The 18,394-nt window shown below is 40.8% G+C and overlaps 1 protein-coding gene across 3 annotated transcripts in view; it reads left to right on the forward strand.

Moving 5' to 3' along the window:
- Nucleotides 1-17,605, forward strand: part of AMPH (amphiphysin) — a 180,426-nt gene extending 162,821 nt beyond the window's left edge. For all 3 annotated transcript variants that reach the window (XM_068549884.1, XM_068549886.1, XM_068549885.1), the window contains 4 exons: nt 7,805-8,014; nt 9,774-10,013; nt 12,553-12,654; nt 16,553-17,605. In XM_068549884.1, coding sequence (XP_068405985.1) covers nt 7,805-8,014; nt 9,774-10,013; nt 12,553-12,654; nt 16,553-16,660 — 660 coding nt within the window. In that variant the 3' untranslated portion in view covers nt 16,661-17,605. The remainder of the gene's footprint in view (nt 1-7,804; nt 8,015-9,773; nt 10,014-12,552; nt 12,655-16,552) is intronic.
- The last annotated feature ends 789 nt before the right edge of the window (nt 17,606-18,394 follow it).

Consider the following 18,394-nt stretch of genomic DNA (forward strand, 5'->3'; position numbering starts at 1 on the left):
CAGTTGGGTCTTCCACATGTGACAGTCAGCTGCTTACCTTTCCTCAAGATTCAGGTCTCCGACTGCCATCTGGCTGAATCACAGGTTGCCCAGGGACATGCCTGTGGTTCTTGGCAGGGTCAGGGTTGGGAGTTTTGCCAGCAGAGCATGATGACATTTCGGTGATTTGCAGATCTCCGTGTTTTGGTTTAGTCCCTGGGTGTGTCTGGCAGCCCTGCCTCTGCCTTCTGCTAACCCCAGCCTGAGCCCACTCACTAGAAGGCAGTTTGCGCAGTGGCAGCAAATGCTGAAAGATACCATAGCCAGGCGGGGTGAAATGTTTATCGTGCAGTAAAGGCATTTTCTAGAGAGCCTCTTTAGCAAGTTCTTTGCAACCCCCATTGCAGCTGTGTTTTGTGGCTGCTTCTGAAACTAATACTTGCTCACGTCCCAATCTCTGAGAGTGTGCAACGCACAATATTTACCTTTGCTTGTAAAGATAAATCCACCTTTCCTGTGCATTTCTCCCATACACTTTGCAAATGAATCTCTAATTAAAACTTTAATAATTTAATGTGTATCATTATTGGATATTCTGCTATGACCTTAAACCAAATTAACCCCAAAATCCCTTAACTTTGGCATTTCAGCAGGAGATCTTAATTTTTAAAGGAAGTATGGAGCTAAATTGGACAGATGTTGCCATGGCAACCCTGCTGCCAGCAGCCGAGTTGCGCTGGGACCAGGCTGCTAAAGGCTTATGATGGGACCGCAGGCGATACTAGGAGAGTAGATTGAAAAAGATGATTGAGCTGAAGGTTGGGGAGAGAAAAACCCACTAAATCCCTTTATTAGAAAGGAAATGTATAGATTATCAAATGCAGTTTGTAATACCAGGGGCAACCTTTGAAGGGAACAGCATTGGAGGCATGGTGTTCCGTGGGAGAGCTCACGCTACAGTCTTGCTGAAGGGGAGTTATGACCTGCCGTGTTTTAAGTGTAGTTTATGTGAGGAGGAGTACCGTCCACCAGACTGTGTCTTAGTATAGGAACCTTCTCTTCTCTAGCTGCCTCTTAAGCTTCTCTTTAAAATGGATCCTGAAGAGAATCCTGTGTTTTCAGACAAATGCTTGGATCTTCAGACAAGTCAAGAGCTCAAGTTGGATCCAGAACAAGGGCTGGGCAGGAAAAGGCCAGGATGGCCTGGAGCCAGGATTCACACTGTGAGATTCACCTCCCTTCATTACTTCCCAGAGGGACCCAGGGATCACTCCAGCTCCAATGCTTGTTAGTGGGAGAGTCAGAACTAAAACCCACGTTTCCAGCTCCATCTCTAGGACTACTCCCACTCCATCATATTTCCTCACTTGTAAAATGAGAACTCTGGGTTAGATGAGGCCTCCGGTCCTTCCAGGTGTGGAATCATATCAATCTCTAACTTGTGAACATAGCTAGGACTGCCCAAGTGCCCAGTTTCTAAGTGTTTTCGGTTGTAACTCTGCAGTGCACTGGATAACACCAGGAGATGGATTCTTCTTTTCCACTTTCCCATTCTGTACATATCTTTCTAAACAATGGAACTTACAGGACTATTGACAAAAATAATGGGGAGAAATTCTATTCAACCAATCTCTTCTTGATAGCTTTCGATTATATAATTTGTATCAAGTAAGAGGGATTTTACGACACGTTTGCTTAGGTGCCCGGATACATCATGTCTACAAATAAAAATTTTATTTATAATCTACAAATCTCAACTAAAAAAAATCTCAACTTAAAAATTTTATTTATAATCTACAAGTCTCAAAAAAATTTTTATTTATAATCTACAAATCCAAGAGTGTAAGTGAATGCATTGGCTGTAAGAACACGCTTGAATTCTTCAGCAAGCATTGCTCGCTTGGGAGTTGTCAGTAGGACGTGGCGGGTCTGTGGAGGTGCCGGGTCTCAGGATCACTGTGGAACTCTGATTTAGAGGTGCGTTGTTTTCTTGGATGCCGTTTGGTGTGAAAAAAACACAGAATTTAGAGTTAGACTGTTCCAATCCTGGTTTACGGACTGGGCAAGTCACTAAGTATGAGTTGACTTGTGTAGAAAGCGGGACTATATCTAATAAGGCTGTTGGGTGAATAATATGCAATAAATGTAAAACACCTGGGATAGCGCCTGGACAATTGTAGAGCCACAGTAAATGTCAGTTTCCCCAACAGGCTACAGAATGTGCATATGTATATTGAAACTGTCGAGCAGAAACCTGTCTGTGGATCAGAATTATTATTCTCCATGTTTGGGATAAATTGGAAAGCCTAGAATTCAGTGATCTTTTAGCCAAGTGCCTCCTGCCAAGAGCAAATGTCAGGAAGAGGGCTACTCTCTGACGCAAGTGTAACCAAATTAAAAATATATATTTCTTACATTCTTTACTTATCATTTGTGTCATTTACCCCAGGAATATTTTAATGAAAATCAAATGCATCCGGTGAGCACATAACTGAAGATTGTAAGACTGAAACAGAAAAAAAATAAATCACAAAAATTTTACCAGATTCAGTGTCATCAGTGTAGTTTTTTATTTTAATGCTCTTTACAGTTAAATATACAAAGTGAGTCAAAGCATGAATAGTACTCTGAAAGTATTAGCCAAGCTCTGGAGAATTTTCCACACACCAGGGCATGAACAAGTCCTAAAAGCACAATAACTGAGCCTGGCATAGAAAACTGTGTCATCCATCCCACCCCAGACAGAAGACCCTGGTACCCAGCCCACCATGAGTGCGGGCACATCTTTCTGAAGCATCCAGGTCACCTGGGACCTACTGTCACTCTCACACCAACACATCCTTTGACACATGCATTTGGGGGATTTAAGACAGATGGTTGTGAAATGCTTACAATGTAATGCGGAGTGCAAAAGGCAGTGCTACCTTTACTACATACAGGAAGTCCCTGGACTTCATTAAGATGCAGATTCCAATTCAGTAGGTTTGGGGGTGGGGCCTGAGACCCTGCATTTCTAACAAGCTCCTAGGTGATGTTTCTGCTACTAGCTGGGACCAAGGGTGACACCGTCGATGGAGGATCCCAGTTCAGTTCAAGCACGTGTGCCCCTAGCAAGAAGATGTGTGGGAGAAAACACATCAAAATGTTAGCATTGGTCATGAAATGGAGGGTACTTTGTTTTCTTCTTTGTGCTCCCATGTTTTTCAAGTTTTCTCTAATGACCGCTATTTAATAAAAATACTAAAATTTTAAAAAGAAACTATATTGTATTAACACACACACAAACTAGAAACCAGCTAGTGTCCAATTATAGGAGAACTGTTAAATAAATTGTTAAATAGAAAAAACAAAGTATTATATATCCACTAATATAATTTTTCCAAGAAACACAATCCATGTGTTCTAAAATAAAGTCCCTGTATGCACAGAAAATGAATAAAAATAAATATATCAAAATGGTACCATAAGTTATTTATTATTTTGAAAACCATGGTATCTATTATTTTTTTATGCAGAAAAATACCTATTTTCAGATGGCCTACCCTATAGGAATTTCATACTGGGGCATCTCTTCACTTTTCCTCATCCAGATCAGTTACACAGTGGGCAAGCTGCTTTTCAGGCATTGTTCAGAGCTAATATTGCCAAGAAAACAGACAATGAATGAATAAAATAAATCAATAAATTACACAACGCCCGCAGATTACAAATTCTCCTGCAGCCAATCACAGCTCTTATCTGGGGTCTCAACCATTGTTGACCTGCTTCTAGGGCACCATCGCCCAGAGGGACCAGTTAGTTTCTGTCACCCACTGTGTTTCCCTGCTGTGCAGGATATGGGGGCCATTGTTGCATTGCATTCATTTCATTCCACTTGCAGGAAATCTCGCTAAGGCACATAGGTGTTTGAAAGGACTCTGCCATGCATGCCATGACCATATTGCTTTCCACCAAGGGGACTGTTGAGGCAGAAGATTAAAAAGGCAGTAAGATCTGTACAGTGTGATAAAGTGAGAACCGCTCACCTTCTCAAAGAAGGTCCCCTGCAGATCCCTGTGATTTCTGTGTGATTAATGTGCAAATTAGCAATAGGGTGCATGTGATTCCTGGACCTTGTGGATACAGTAAACAACCCGAGGGTAGGGAGAGCTGTTTTTAGTCTCTTTTTGCATCAGATGTATTCCACCATAAATCTATTTGGCGAACAGATAGTACAGTTTTGGCAGAAGATAAGATAATGGTGTTTCTCTTAAAATGTGTAGTGAAGAGAAAAATTTAATAACGTTGAATATCAAAGGCTTGAAATACTTTCAGTAGTTTCAATACTCTGGTCTCCCTTTAAAAAAAAAAACACAAAAAAATACAGTCATTAGTCATTGTGGTTGCAGGTGTCTAGAGTCTAGAAAAGACTAAATTTAGAGTCTAAGTATACATTAGCTAACAGATTGGAATGCATAAAAATAATCATAGAGGGATAACTCTTGTCACTGAACGCCTTTTTAATCTGTTCTTGATCTATCTAGAGCTAACACCTAATCTGAGCAAATGGATTCTATTTTCCATTGTATTTTTATGTTGTTCTATTATTGCAGTCAGTAAATATGCACTGGAAATATTTTGGTAAAAGAAGAAAATATGGCACAGATTCCAGACATAAGGTGAGGATCAGGGCATCCTTGATTTTTCAGAGGAATGTCGGACAGAGGCAGAAAGATACAAGGGAGTACAGGTGGCGACGTCCTTCCCTGTTTCTATAATGTTCTTAAGGTCTGTAAAATCAGAGTGTTGATTTCAGCTAGAGAAATAGGAATTCATTTCTAATGGACTCAGAGAAGGATGGAGGAGTGATCATTTCTTCCCTTCCCCAAGTAGGTCATTCAAAGTGTTTGGCTTTTCCCCTCTGTAGTCAGTGCCATTTCCTTAGCACCTTGTCTTTATTAGCATTGTTACTTTCAATATTTTGGTGATTTATATCTGCCGTCATTCTTATCAACAATACTCCACCTGCTCCATCCCTTTTTTTGTGTGTGACAGGGATCAGGTAAATTGCTGACATGCTAAAGCTGAGTTATTTGTTCCTTTGAGGTCAGCGAACATCAGAGCAGACAGACAGAGCCCTTGGTCTCCACCTGCTGGTGGCCGGCGTCGCTGCAACCACCCTGTCAGGTGTAAATCAGATACAGCCAATGAGGATGCCTATTAAAATTATTTAACAAAGGAGAGGTGATAACATGTATATCTTGCACTAGTAAAATCGGATACAACCAAACTGATAGTTATATAGAGCCATAGAGATAAATCAGGGACTCATTATTAACATTCTGTTTGTATCGAGTTAAAAAATTACTTTTGGTAACCCCATCGATACGTCACAAAAATATATTTTCTTCGGGAGCTGTATCAATCCAGTTAAGAGTAAAATCCAATTACTAATAGTATGTGCTTGGAACATGTATGTAAGGAAGGGTTTATGTATAATAACTTGGAGGAGTAGCCTGTCAATACCATAATGGCTGCTTTTTGATCTGTAACACTGTGTCTGTGTGTTATGTGTGTATGTAGTGGTATTCACTGCTCTGCTTGCCCATGCTGTCTGCATAGTATAGAGCCCGTCTGGTTCGAAGCTGTTGAAACCAGGGGCATGTTCACTCCATAGGTGTGATTTTTCCAGACAGATGGAAAGCATACAAAACTTAGAATGGTGACAATACAACTTGTTTTCTACATTTGAGCTCATAAGTTCATTGCATGCACATTGTCTTTATGTATAGTTGCCGATGAGGAAGAAAATTCATTAGGTCCTTAGGATCCTGGAGAGAGCTTGTTGGTTTCTCCAACAGTAAGGCTAAGAGCAGTTGTTCATTACTCTTCTTAGAATTAAGATGCCCTCCTAATATATATTCTGAGTATTACTCTTTTAACAATGGTAACAAACATATATATAAAAAGACCCGTTTATGTAAAACAAGAGATGCAATTCTCTTAAATTTTTAAATTAACTTTTTATTATAGGAATTTTCAGTCATTCACCTAAATGTAAATCCCCCTGTACCCGTTACCCCACTTCAGTAATTATCAGCGTTTATAATTCACCTTAAATAAGTATGTTACAATTCAAGTAGAAGGATTACTTTTCTGAAGTCATGTGCTTTAATGCCAGAGTAGAAAAAAAAAATAAATGCCATGTAATGGCCAGTGGCTGCATTTTGGATCATTGCATACCGTATGGAGAGCCAAATTCTCATAATAGGAAATTCTCCTAAGAGAGGGAAGTAAATTTCTAAGAATATGAGTAATACTTATAACAAATACTACACTGTTAGCATTATTTTTCATTTCTAAAGTAAAATGTTGCAGAAAAATGTATTCTGCAACAGGTTATTTATTTATTTTTCTTTTTTTTAATTGAAGTATAGTTTGTTTACAATGTTGTGTTAGTTTCCAGTGTACAGCAAAGTGATTCAGTTATACATATATATATGTGTGTATTCTTTTTCAGATTCTTCTCCTTAATAGATTATTACAAGATACTGAGTATAGTTCCCTGTGCTATACAGTAGGTCCTTGTTGGTTATCTAATTTCTATTTAGTAGTGTGTATACTGCAATGGGTTATTTTTATAAATAAAAGTAAATTTGAGTCAGAAGAAAGTTGTTATTTTAAAAAGTGCCCTGCTGTGACTGTAGGCATGTAGCTCAGAATCTCCATGTCCCATTTCTGAGGCCCGATTGGCAGGCATTCTCCATCACCCTTTTCAGTATTCTGGGTTTGACAGTTAATATCTGCAACATCAGAGCTTTCCTAACTTAGTAGGACAGACTGGGTAGAATTTATTCAATAAAGAAAAGGAATGGCTAATGCTAATCACATCAGCTGGCAAGATCAGTTTTTGAAAGATGCGTCCTGAGTGTATTATATAAGATCAAGCTACAATTCTCCTTCTTTCTCAGTCTTTCTGATTTGAACCTCTCAAATCACGTCTGCCAAACTGATGTGAGAGTCTTGTTCAAGACTTGGACTCCATAGCCAATCTGTGCAAAACTAAAACTTCTGATTGCACTTTATTTCATTATTACAAGTTTTAAATACTATTGAAAGCTCTTCTGACTGCGTTCCAACCTTAGAAACAAAATTCTCTTTTTTTCTATCTTGCTTTTCTCAGTAAAGGACCCAAAGTCTGATTTGATTTTTGGATTATATTGCACATTTGATGACGAAAATGATTTTCCCTTCATTCTCAAGAGGTCTCGTTGAGAAACTTCCTAATTTTTTTTTTTTTTTTCATGGCTGTGATTTAGCTTCTGGGACCTTTCCCCATGAAGATTTGAAAGTTCATACTAAAATACAGTTTTTCTAAATTCTGACTTTGTGTGATGAGGGCACTTTCAAGTGGCTTTCTTCCATGACCCAGGTAGTATCGGGCCCGGGCCCCTTCCATTTCATCACTCAGATAGCCTCTACAGCCTTGCCGCCCTCTGCTTTCAGCCAACAAAGCTGGAAAGAGCTCGAGGCGGGGACCGCGCACACCTTAAAAGCCACGTCTCAGGAGCGGCATGTGTGACTTCCATTCAAATTCCATGTGCTACGCCCAACTGCAAGGAAAGCTGAGGAATGCAGCATTGTTGGGGGCCAGGAGGAAGAGGAGTCAGGGTTTGTTGAACAAATGGCAGACTCTGGTGTACCTGCATCCTGGGCTTCAGGACATGACAAAGAAAGCCTGGAAGTCTGACGGCCTCGGCGGAGGGGAGAGACGTGAAAGGGCTGAGTCTGACTCTTACTGAGGCCCGTGGAGACAGACACAGCCTGTTTGGTTTCTGCTTTACAGCTCATCCCTGGAACGGATGCTGATGTGACGGCTGGGCCCTCGGTGCCGGCAGCCGAGGGGGCCCCCGTGGGGGAAGCAGAGACAGAGAAGGTGACTCTTCCTGCTGGAGAAGGAGCGCGTTCAGAGGAGGCCAAGATTGACACCGAAGCCACAGAGGCTGTAGATGGTGACAGACCTCAACCGGTAGAGACAGAAGCAGCAGCAACTCAGGTACATGTCCTAGTAAATGGAGGTTCTAGGGAGATACCGCCCATTGAAATCCTCCGTCTGTTGCTTAATGGTGGTACCTCTTTGGGATGTGGAGTTGTGGACAGTTGGTAGCCGTTCTGTGGCAATGCACTCCACCAAAACGAAATAGTCCATTCTCAGGAAGAGCGGCCTCAGCATTCTCTCAGCATCAGCATTGTGAGGCTGCACACGGGCCCCTACTGCTCTGGCAGACTGGGCTTAAGCACGGGTAGGGGCAAAGGAAACCGTGGAATAACGTGACGGAGAAAAGGAGTGAAGCACAGTGAGAAGGATGAGAATGGGGGAAGGAGGAAGAGAATAGGATAGAACAAATACAGGGTTGTTGGATGCAGTGAGAAAACAGCCACAAAATGCTTAGCCAGGTGCCAGGCACATGGTGAGAAGCCCGTATTAGTAGTTAAATCATATTACTGTAATTACTGTTTTGTGGTCATGATTTTTATTAGAGTGCCCCAAACTCACCATTAGACTCCTTGCACCAAAAGCCCACCCCTGTGTTGGCACTTTCAAAAGAAAATGGGTCATTGATACGTACATGAAGTTGGAGTTACCCAAGTTCTTCATTTCTTCAGAGAAACACTCAAAGGCAACAAATGCAGACGTTCCTAATGTGGAGCCTCAAACCCAGGAGCCAAAGCAAGGACCGCTTTTCTCAAGCCCATGTTCTTGCTCTTCTAAGTAGAAACAGTGAAGAGTTGGCTTAATGTAAGGCTTTGCTTTTTCCTGATGATTTTACTCATAATAAATTTCCAATAATCTCTCCAGAGTTACTTAAAGCTTGAAATTGAATGATCCCTTCAAACAGCAGGTAGCAGTACTACTTAGAGAAATAACTCAAACGTATATGCCTTTTTTTCATTAGATTTTCTTTGTCACAATGCCAGGCATATTCCTGTACGTATTGCTATGCTTGTTGAAAGAGTGTATTGTTTTCTCCAAATTGGAGAATGGAGGTGCCTGTGTCCGCTGATGCCTGAGGATGTATCGAACTTGATCTCCAGGCTTCCATTATGCTAGCGAAATTCCCCTCAGTGCTCACCTTTGTTAAAAAATGAAAGAGAGATCTTGACCCTTTGGTTCTGCTTTTCCCCCCAGACAACGCCGTACTTAAAGTGGTTGGTGGGACTTGTCATCCCTCAAGTTGTCACTGCAGTGTGGGCTCTGATGATAATCGACAAGCAAAGGACAGGCAGATTATCTCCAAACACGGGCCACCAGATCTTTACCAACAATATGGTTTCAAGGAGAAAAGCAGTCACAGGAGGTGAAATGTCAGTTTCAAGCGAGGGTTACTATTCAGTGGGACAAGAACGGACCACTGTGAAAATGAGAGCATCCTTGGAGTCCTACTACATTCCCCTTCAGAATTGTCCCCCCACCCCATGGTGACTCGCCCTCTCTCCCCGAAGCCTCCTATCCCACTTCCCAGTTTCCCTAGGAAAACCTCACTCTTACCAAACTTCCTGGTTGTTCAAGGATCCAGAAATTAGTCCTACTAAGGGCTTCTGTCTCAGGAGAGATAGAAAGGAAGCCATGTCGGGAGGAAGGTCCTGCAAGGTGGAAGGGCCAAAGGCCAGAAGAAGGGAACAGCAGGCATTTAGCTGAATGGGGGAGGTGGGGACAGTGGAAGCAGGCAGCGTGGGGTGGGGTAGCGGCCGCTCTTGGAGGGTACAGAAGTCTTCTTTCCCAGTCGCTGCCAACCACATTTTTCTTCCTTTAGGAGAAGGTCATCCCTTCGGTGGTCATAGAGCCCGCCTCCAACAATGAAGGGGAGGGAGAACACGAAGAGACCATGGGTGCAGAGTTCAAGGAGGCAACTGCCGACGCGGCTCTTCCGGGCTCTACCGGCGAGACGCCAGCGCTGGCCTCGGAGGAGCAGAAAGCGGGCAAGGCCTCCCAGCCGGCCGCCCCCTCCGCAAGCGAGGCCTTCCAGGAAGGGCCTCCCGGCTTCCTCTACAAGGTCTAAACATTTCTTCTTTTTATTTTGTTTTTTTTTTTCTTATTTTATTCAATGTCAGGAAAATGTAATAGAAGAATCTGTCACTTTGGATGGAGAGCAGAGTGTAATTAAATTTAGCCCTACTTGAGAACTGTGTACCATTTGATTTGCAGTTAACGAGGTTCATTGTTTAGTTCAAAAGCTTGTGCGTTTGGTTGTCTTATCTGCACGAAGGGATACATTTGGAGTGCCACACCTGATTTTTAAATATATTTTCAGTTCTCTATGACCTGCGATACAGTTTTACTTAAATTAAAGCTGATTCTCTTTTAAAAAGGAGAAATGTGTTTCAGATCTCTTAACATTTGTTATTTTTTAATCTGGTGGTCATTTGTCCTTCCTTTGCTTTGAGGTCCTTTTGTGCAAATTTGGTTGTCTGATTTTTAATCCTTTTGCTATATATATTTGTGCTCTGACTGCCTTAGGTTTTATTCCCACATCCCATTGTAACATGGCAAGGTTTCAAAGCTGCTGGGCTACAAGAACCACAGTCATGTCTTTCCATATTTTAACAACCAATAATTAAAGAAAGTTCGCCACAGGGTAAATGATATGCCCCTTGGTAGTGAATGGGTGGATTTCTTCTTGGTAGTGAATGGGTGTGCCCTCCCGAGCTCCCCCTAGAGCCCAGGGCTTGAAATCATCCGTGGGCTCATCAGGTCCCCCATGGAGGGCAGGATACATGAATCGTTCAGTCAGCTCTGGCACCTCATTGTAGTGCATGGCACAGAGTAGGGAGTCAATAAATATTTTGAAAGTTAATAACTATCTTAATGGGCTTCCACGGTAAGGACAAAAAATAATGGCAAGAAGGTTTTGCTCAGAGAGGCCATCAAATGGCTACTAAAGTCTTCATAAAAGGAAGGGTGCATACCAAAAACACAGTAAATACCTAGTACTTAAGTAGTACTTAATACCCTAGTTTAAGCCAGGGGTTAAAGGCAGATAATCCTACCTAACAGAATATAGTTGGAATGTTAATTTGCATGTTTGATTTTGCATTTCCTAATTCAACTCTTTGTCTTTTAAAAAGTGTTAACTCTATGTGTGTTTGTCGGGGTGGGATTGAGTAGAATCCTCTTTTTCTCTCTCTCTGCTCATTACAAAGTAACTGCTACCTTGTCACCTCCAGTGGGTCCAGGTGGGTCCAGGTGGGATTGATGAATGAATTAATGTGGAGAAAAAAGCTAGACTTGTGGCCAGTGAGGACATGTGTCCCACTGGGTTCTGTTTTAAGAAGAGGACATGAAATCAAGGGGGCAGGTGCCATGCAAAGCCAGGCCTGGCTGGGTCCCTCCCTGGCTTTGCTCACTAGCTGCAGTGTGAGATGGGGAATTGCACTTACCCTCTCTCTGGGCTTCAGTTTTCTCATCAGAAAAATGAATTTGATAGTCATTTCCAGCTCTGACATGTTATGATTCTGTATGCAAAATACACAACTTAAAAGCCAGGTGTTTAATCTTGGCAGTGGGATTGAGGCGAGGGATATGGGAGAGAGAAAACTGGCCATGACTAAATCATTATCCAAGCTGGGTGATGAGTCCATGGGGGTTCATTATAGTACTCTTTCTCCTTTTGCTTTTAAAAAATTTTCTGTAATCAAATTTTAAAGAAATCTTTCAAAAAAAAAGGGAAAGAAGGGTGGTGGGTTAAGACAGATGTTGTTAAAAGGTAGAAACTTGCAGCAAATAGTAAAGTAGACCTAGAGATCTAATCCATGGTGAATATAGATGACACTGTTGTATTATAGTCATCAAACCTGCTAAGAGACTAGAACTTAATTAACCCAACCACTAAAAAGCATGATAATTATGTAACCTGATCAGGTGCTAGCTATCGCTACAGTGGCAATCATATTACCATATATAAGTGTATCAAATTAATACAGTGTATACCTTAGATTATACAATGTTACATGTCAAATATATTTCAATTAAAAACCAGAAAAAGAGAGAAGGAAAAGAAACAGATTGTCATGGTTTAAAGGGTAAGATAGGGAAGGAAGTTTGCTTATAAAGAAATTGATCACAGGCTTAATTAGTAATTCCCATATAACATGCAAGTGATGGTTTTCTCAATTATTATTTTACAGAAGCTGGGGTTACAGGAACTTTTCACTAGGTATCTTTACTTCGGGTTTAAAAACAAACAGTAACAAAACATTGATGATAATACAATGCAAATCTCTAACAAAAATATGATGAATTAAAATTTCATTAATGCACATTTTAGTTCTTGCAGAAGGCATTGCTTTACTAAATATACATTCAAGTGGCCTCAGTATCAGTCTGTAAGACTCGGATATTTTAAGTAAACAGAGATTAGGATTTCTTTTCTGTCTTCAGCGGCCTTCTTCCTTGGGGTGTGACTCATCTTCATCCTTTTTTATCCAGCTTGGAGATGCTTCTCAGAGAGCCTGCTGATAATCTGGCTGAGAGACTTTAATTTTACATCTCCTTTTCTTTCTAAAATGAATCGGTTCTCTTACAATCTTTTGCAGGTGGAAACACTGCATGATTTCGAGGCAGCAAATTCTGATGAGCTTACCTTACAAAGGGGTGACGTGGTGTTGGTGGTGCCCTCAGATTCGGAAGCTGACCAGGTAAAGGATGAGAGTGGAAAGTACTGCAGGCTGTCTTGGTTTTTCCTGAGAGTCAGTTGGGCACAGTGACTTCCTGAAGACGTTTCTACCTTCTGAGATGCTGTGCGACAGCTCTGAAAAGGGCTTAAGGTCACAGCATCACTAACTAGATTTTTAGGACACTTCTTCTGGGATACTATTGGTATGCTATTATATATATATTTTTAATACAAATAGATGACAAAGCATAAATTACCAATATCAGGCAAAAGTGTCTAGGTATCTCAAAATCATTAAAAACCTCATTATAAACTTATGAAAATATGTAAAATATATATAAAATATATTTTATACTTATAAAATATATTATAAAATATAAATTTATATATATTTTTGCATTAACCATAAGTTATCTTTTAAAGAAATAAAGAGAAAAAAAGCTAGTCTTTTTTTTTTTATTTATTTATGGCCGTGTTGGGTCTTCGTTTCTGTGCGAGGGCTTTCTCTAGTTGCGGCAAGCGGGGGCCACTCTTCATCGCGGTGCGTGGGCCTCTCACTGTTCGGCCTCTCTTGTTGCGGAGCACAGGCTCCAGACGCGCAGGCTCAGTAATTGTGGCTCACGGGCCCAGTTGCTCCGCGGCATGTGGGATCTTCCCAGACCAGGGCTCGAACGCGTGTCCCCTGCATTGGCAGGCAGATTCTCAACCACTGTGCCACCAGGGAAGCCCAAAGCTAGTCTTTTATATTTACCAACATGTTTGCCATTTCCAGTGCTCTGATTTCTCCCTATAGAGCTGAGTTTCCATCTGGTCTCAGTTCCTTTCCACTTGAAAAACTGAGTCCTAGGGTGCTGATGTTCTAGCAGTAAATCCTCTCAGCATTTGTTTATATGACGTTTATTTGATGCCTTTATTCATCTTCATTTTTAAAGATTTTTCACTAGAGGAAGAATTCTGAGTTGGATTTTTTTTCTTTCAACTCTTTAAAGACGTTGCTGCATTGTTTTCTGCTCTCTCCTATTTATATTAGAAGTCAGCTGTAATTTGTTTAACCTTGTTTCTCAGTATACACTGTGGCTTTTTCCCTGAGGACTTTCTAGAATTTCTCTGTATCTTTGGCTTTCATCCATTCAACTATAATGTGCTTAGGTGTTATTTTTTTTTATAAGTTTCATGCTTGGGGTTCATGAGCTCCTTAGACTTGTATCTTGATTTTTTTTTTATTACATTCAGAAGATTTTTGGCTATTATTTCCTAATTTTTCCCTCTCTTTCACCTCTTTTTCCTCTGTCTCCAATTATATATATGTTGGACTTCTTGATGTCTAAGACTCTGGGTTTTTTTGTTCAGTATTTACTCCTCTTTGTACTCACATTGGATAATTTCCATTGATCTTCTTCGAGTACAGTGATCCTTTCTGCTGCTGCTTTGAATTTGTTGTTAATCTGATCTTGGGAATTTTTAATTTCAGATATTACTTACACCGGTCTATAATTTCTATGTTTTCTTTTATATAGTTTCTGTTTTTTTGCTGAGATTTTCCCATCTATTCTCATTATTACCATCTTTCAGTTTAAGTACTTGAACCGAGTTACAATAGCTGCTTTAAATTTCTTAGTAGTTCTCTCTTTCAAGATAGTAGTTCTCTGTAGTTCTCTCTTTCAAGATATTCTCCATAAAAGTGCTCCTCTGAATGCCCTGCGTCACACAGACTGAGGCTGATCCTCAGGGAGAAAACTCCATTAACAGATCTCACCCAATGCAGTTTCAAGGGTTAAATATCCCCTAATTTCTACCTGCTTTTGGTCATTTTCAGTGCCTTCAAATAGTTGTTATACGTGCACAACTCCATTATTTGTAAAATTCTAATATATAAACTTATATTTTATAGCTGTCATTTCTAAATATAAATAATTGCATTTCTGTATGCATATGTATATATAACTACATATAAATATATAGTTGTTCTAGTGTTTATAACTGTTCTATGCAAAAGCATTTGTCTGATACCAGCTATTTTGCCACTACCCAAACTGGAAATCTTTAGTCTACCACATGTTTTAAGCAGTTAAAATTTAATTTTCTATATTTTCCTCACTAAAGATTGATATTAACTATGATTCTTCACTTTATAAGTTGCATTTCAGAATGTATGTGTTGGAATATATCTTGATTACGGGTTTGTGCCAGCCCTTTATTTTTGTCTTTATTGAAACTATTTTAAAATGCGTGACTCCACTTGGCTCCATTAGATTTTTCACCCGCTGTAAATAAAGTCAAATATAGACACTTGAGGGGAAAATATGACCTTTTATATGTCTACTAGAGATTTAGAAAATATTTAGTTATCATCTTTTACTCTAAGTATAACTTTGTCCTACACATACACAACATCATAATTTTATAGAGGACACTTTTCCTCATCAGCTAGGATTTTATCAGTTATTTTATTGAGTCATTTTTTTCTCAGTGTTATTTTTTTCTGTCTTCAAAAATTGGCCTGTCTAAATGCTTGTATTTCTTGTCTATATAGCAGCAACAATTTATGGTCTCAGATTATATCAAAGGGAGTGTATTCAGCTTCTTTATTTAATTTTTGAGACCTTGTTTTATCTGATGTACTTGAACTATATTGGGGATTGGTTCAGATTAAATCCGGCTATCCCTCATTTTAAGTGGGATCTCTTTCCTGCATTGGTTAACATAATAAAGGTAGTCATTTCCCTCTCATTTCACTTCATACGGTCTGTGTGTTTAAAATAGTTCCTTCAACTCAGCTTTTCCCAACTAGCCTCTGCTTATCTCCAGACAGCCAAGGGCAGATGGCAACCTCTGTTTCTCAGTTTTACATTTGGTCTCCCATGCTGTATGACCAGGCACGGATGGGTTCTTTAAACTTTCTGTGGTTAACTGTCTTCATTTTGGTGAGGGCACGCCTATACGATAGACAAATGTTTATGAGGAGTAATTTACAGACTCTACAAATGTTTCCAGCAAGAATGTCATGACATCAAACAGCTTTGTAGTTTATATAAACTTGAAAAGCAACAAACACAATAGTGATACCAGGCAACACATATCGAGCTGTTAGTATTTGGTAAGCCTTGTTTATGGTGGTTTATTTCAGTTACATGATGTGAGCTGGCAGACAGAGTTCCTTCTTATAAGCAAGTGGTTGAGGATGAAATAAAAGACCTTCCATGGCCTTGTCAGCACTATATTCCAGCCCCACTGGTCCTCAAGCCTTTTATTCACTGTGATCCGCAGGACAGGAAACGGTCCTGTGTGTGATGTTTTCACCCGGTGTTCCTCTCTTTGCACTGGCTATAATCCATCCTTCCTTCCTTCCTTCCTTCCTTCCTTCCTTCCTTCCTTCCTTCCTCCCTCCCTCCTTTCCTTCCTTCCTTCCTTCCCTCTTTCCTTCCTCCCTCCCTCCCTCCCTTCCTCCCTCCCTCCCTCCCTCCCTCCCACACTGCTCGGCTTGTGGGATCTTAGTTCCCTGACCAGGGTTTGAACCCGGGCCCTCGGCAGTGAGAGCACGCAATCCTAACCACTGGACTGCCGGGGAATTCCCTGCACTGGCTATAATTCTAATTCTGTCCTCTTCCTTAAGGACTTACGTCATAATCCAGTTAACATCAATTAACTATACTTTATACAAAATTATAATATTAATATTAACCTTCAATTAACAATATACATAAAATAATTTCATATGTTTACTCCTTTTTTTTTTTTTTTAACTAACAACTTACTTGGGACAAGCCTTCCCCCTGAGCTCAGCGCACCTGTTTACATGTAATGCATCATCCTTGTGCAGGACCACAATGCTCATTAAGCCCATTATTTTATTAATCTTTGGCAATGCAGATTTTTCCAGTACTTTGTTGGACTCTGAAAGCCCTGTCTTTGTCTTGCAGGATGCAGGCTGGCTGGTAGGTGTGAAGGAATCAGACTGGCTTCAGTACAGAGACCTGGCCACGTACAAAGGCCTCTTTCCAGAGAACTTCACCCGGCGCCTGGATTAGGGCCAGAAGTATTGTAGAAAGAGCCTGATTACTGGGTTTTTAAACCTTTGTGAAAACCTGAAGAGTTCACTTTTGCTATGACACTCTTAGTGATTTACAGACCAATGCCAGACAAAGTTTGGAAGCCTATGTCAATGAAGCATGTGTGCAAACAAATGTTTAGAGGAAAAAAAACAAGTAAATTAAGGAAAAAGTCTTCACTGGTTCCCACGTTCTTGCTAACAGGTTTGTTTGTGCTTTGTCCAAGCTGTGGAGACTTGTATACTCGACCCCCTCCCACCAGTTCTAAAGTAGCTTTCTCCAGACCAGAACCTTAATTTCTCTGCACCAAGTGTATGGTATTGAGTGGCTTCCCTGCAGAAGACGTGATGAATTGTCCTGTAATACAAGATTATCTTATTCCCCTGTGCAGGTGTGAGCACGTGCTCTCTCTCTCTCTCCCTTTCACATTTACTGTGTTTAAAACGAAACTGCTGCAAAAGTTGTCACTGTTCTTTACCAGCACCTCTCTCTCTCTATATATATGGACACACAGTCACACGAGCTAGTTCTCATCACTCCTGGATCTATGTGTATGCACAAGGCTACATATACATAGTTGCGCTCTCTCCTTTCCATTGTAGCTTTTTAGCCTCTTATGTGTCATTGATACATGCGTTGCTCTTATTCCGTCTGGCATCACAGTTGCAGTTTTGCCTCTGGGCAAAACCAGCCATCCCATTGCCAAAAGAGTGGACAGTATCTGTGTTCGGAATGTGCATTCTTCAGGATGCGATGACTAACGGCACGTCAGAGCTGCTGCCCCTTTGGAGAAAGCAGAGTCTGATGATCTGGATGTCCGGCCACCATGACTGGAGGTGGGCGAATTGCGATCAGCAGCTAAATTGTCTTAATTTCTGCCCTTCCGAGACTGGCTAGCTGATGCGGCGTTCACATCCACCTCCAGAGAGCACTATTTCAAAAAGCTCCTATATATTTCCACGTCTTTTTATTGATGCAACTCATCTTCACAGATCGTCCGAAAATAAGATATAGATGATGTATGCTGTATCCACAAGTCATCTGTAACGATTCTGTTTTCAGTGCTGTGTCATTCCAAATAAACCTTGGGTAATCTCCAGCAATGACCTTGACTCCTTCCGATGAGTCATTTGTTATGGAAAGCTTGTTGCATTGGGGTACACTGCTTGAAACAGTCTATGTTGGAGTTGTTATTTGTGCAGAAATATGCTTGTCCCTGCAGGTTGTGCTCCGCAGCCCGCCTCCCTTCCGCAAACCCATGCATCCCAGTCATTGCTGGGCACGCGGTGGTCCCTGCTGCCTAGCAATCACTACGGCACAAATAACAGCTTTCAGTGGAGGCCCCTCCGAGGTGCCGGCTGTCGCTGCCCTAGTCCGTGTATCACAGAAATCTGACAACCTCCATAATCAGCAGTTTCTTCTCACACCAGCCCCATTTTTTTGGTTACTTTTCTTTCTGACATGTTTATGTTTGGAGGTACATACAAAAAGTAGATTAGATGACATAGAAGAGTCAATTCACTGGACCATTGTTTATAGAAGAGAATTCTTAATACCCTTTCAGTTGATTTAGACTCTTTTCTGCTAGTATAATTGTACTCAATATAAGCTGATCTAGAATGGGTGTTATTAGAATTTTAAATTCAGTGTGTATTAGTGATTCATGATTTCGTTTCTCCTGGTGGATTACTGACTTGGATGCTTAGTGGATGG

Source organism: Eschrichtius robustus, chromosome 8 (genome assembly GCF_028021215.1).
Source record: "Eschrichtius robustus isolate mEscRob2 chromosome 8, mEscRob2.pri, whole genome shotgun sequence".
Taxonomy (NCBI): domain Eukaryota; kingdom Metazoa; phylum Chordata; class Mammalia; order Artiodactyla; family Eschrichtiidae; genus Eschrichtius; species Eschrichtius robustus.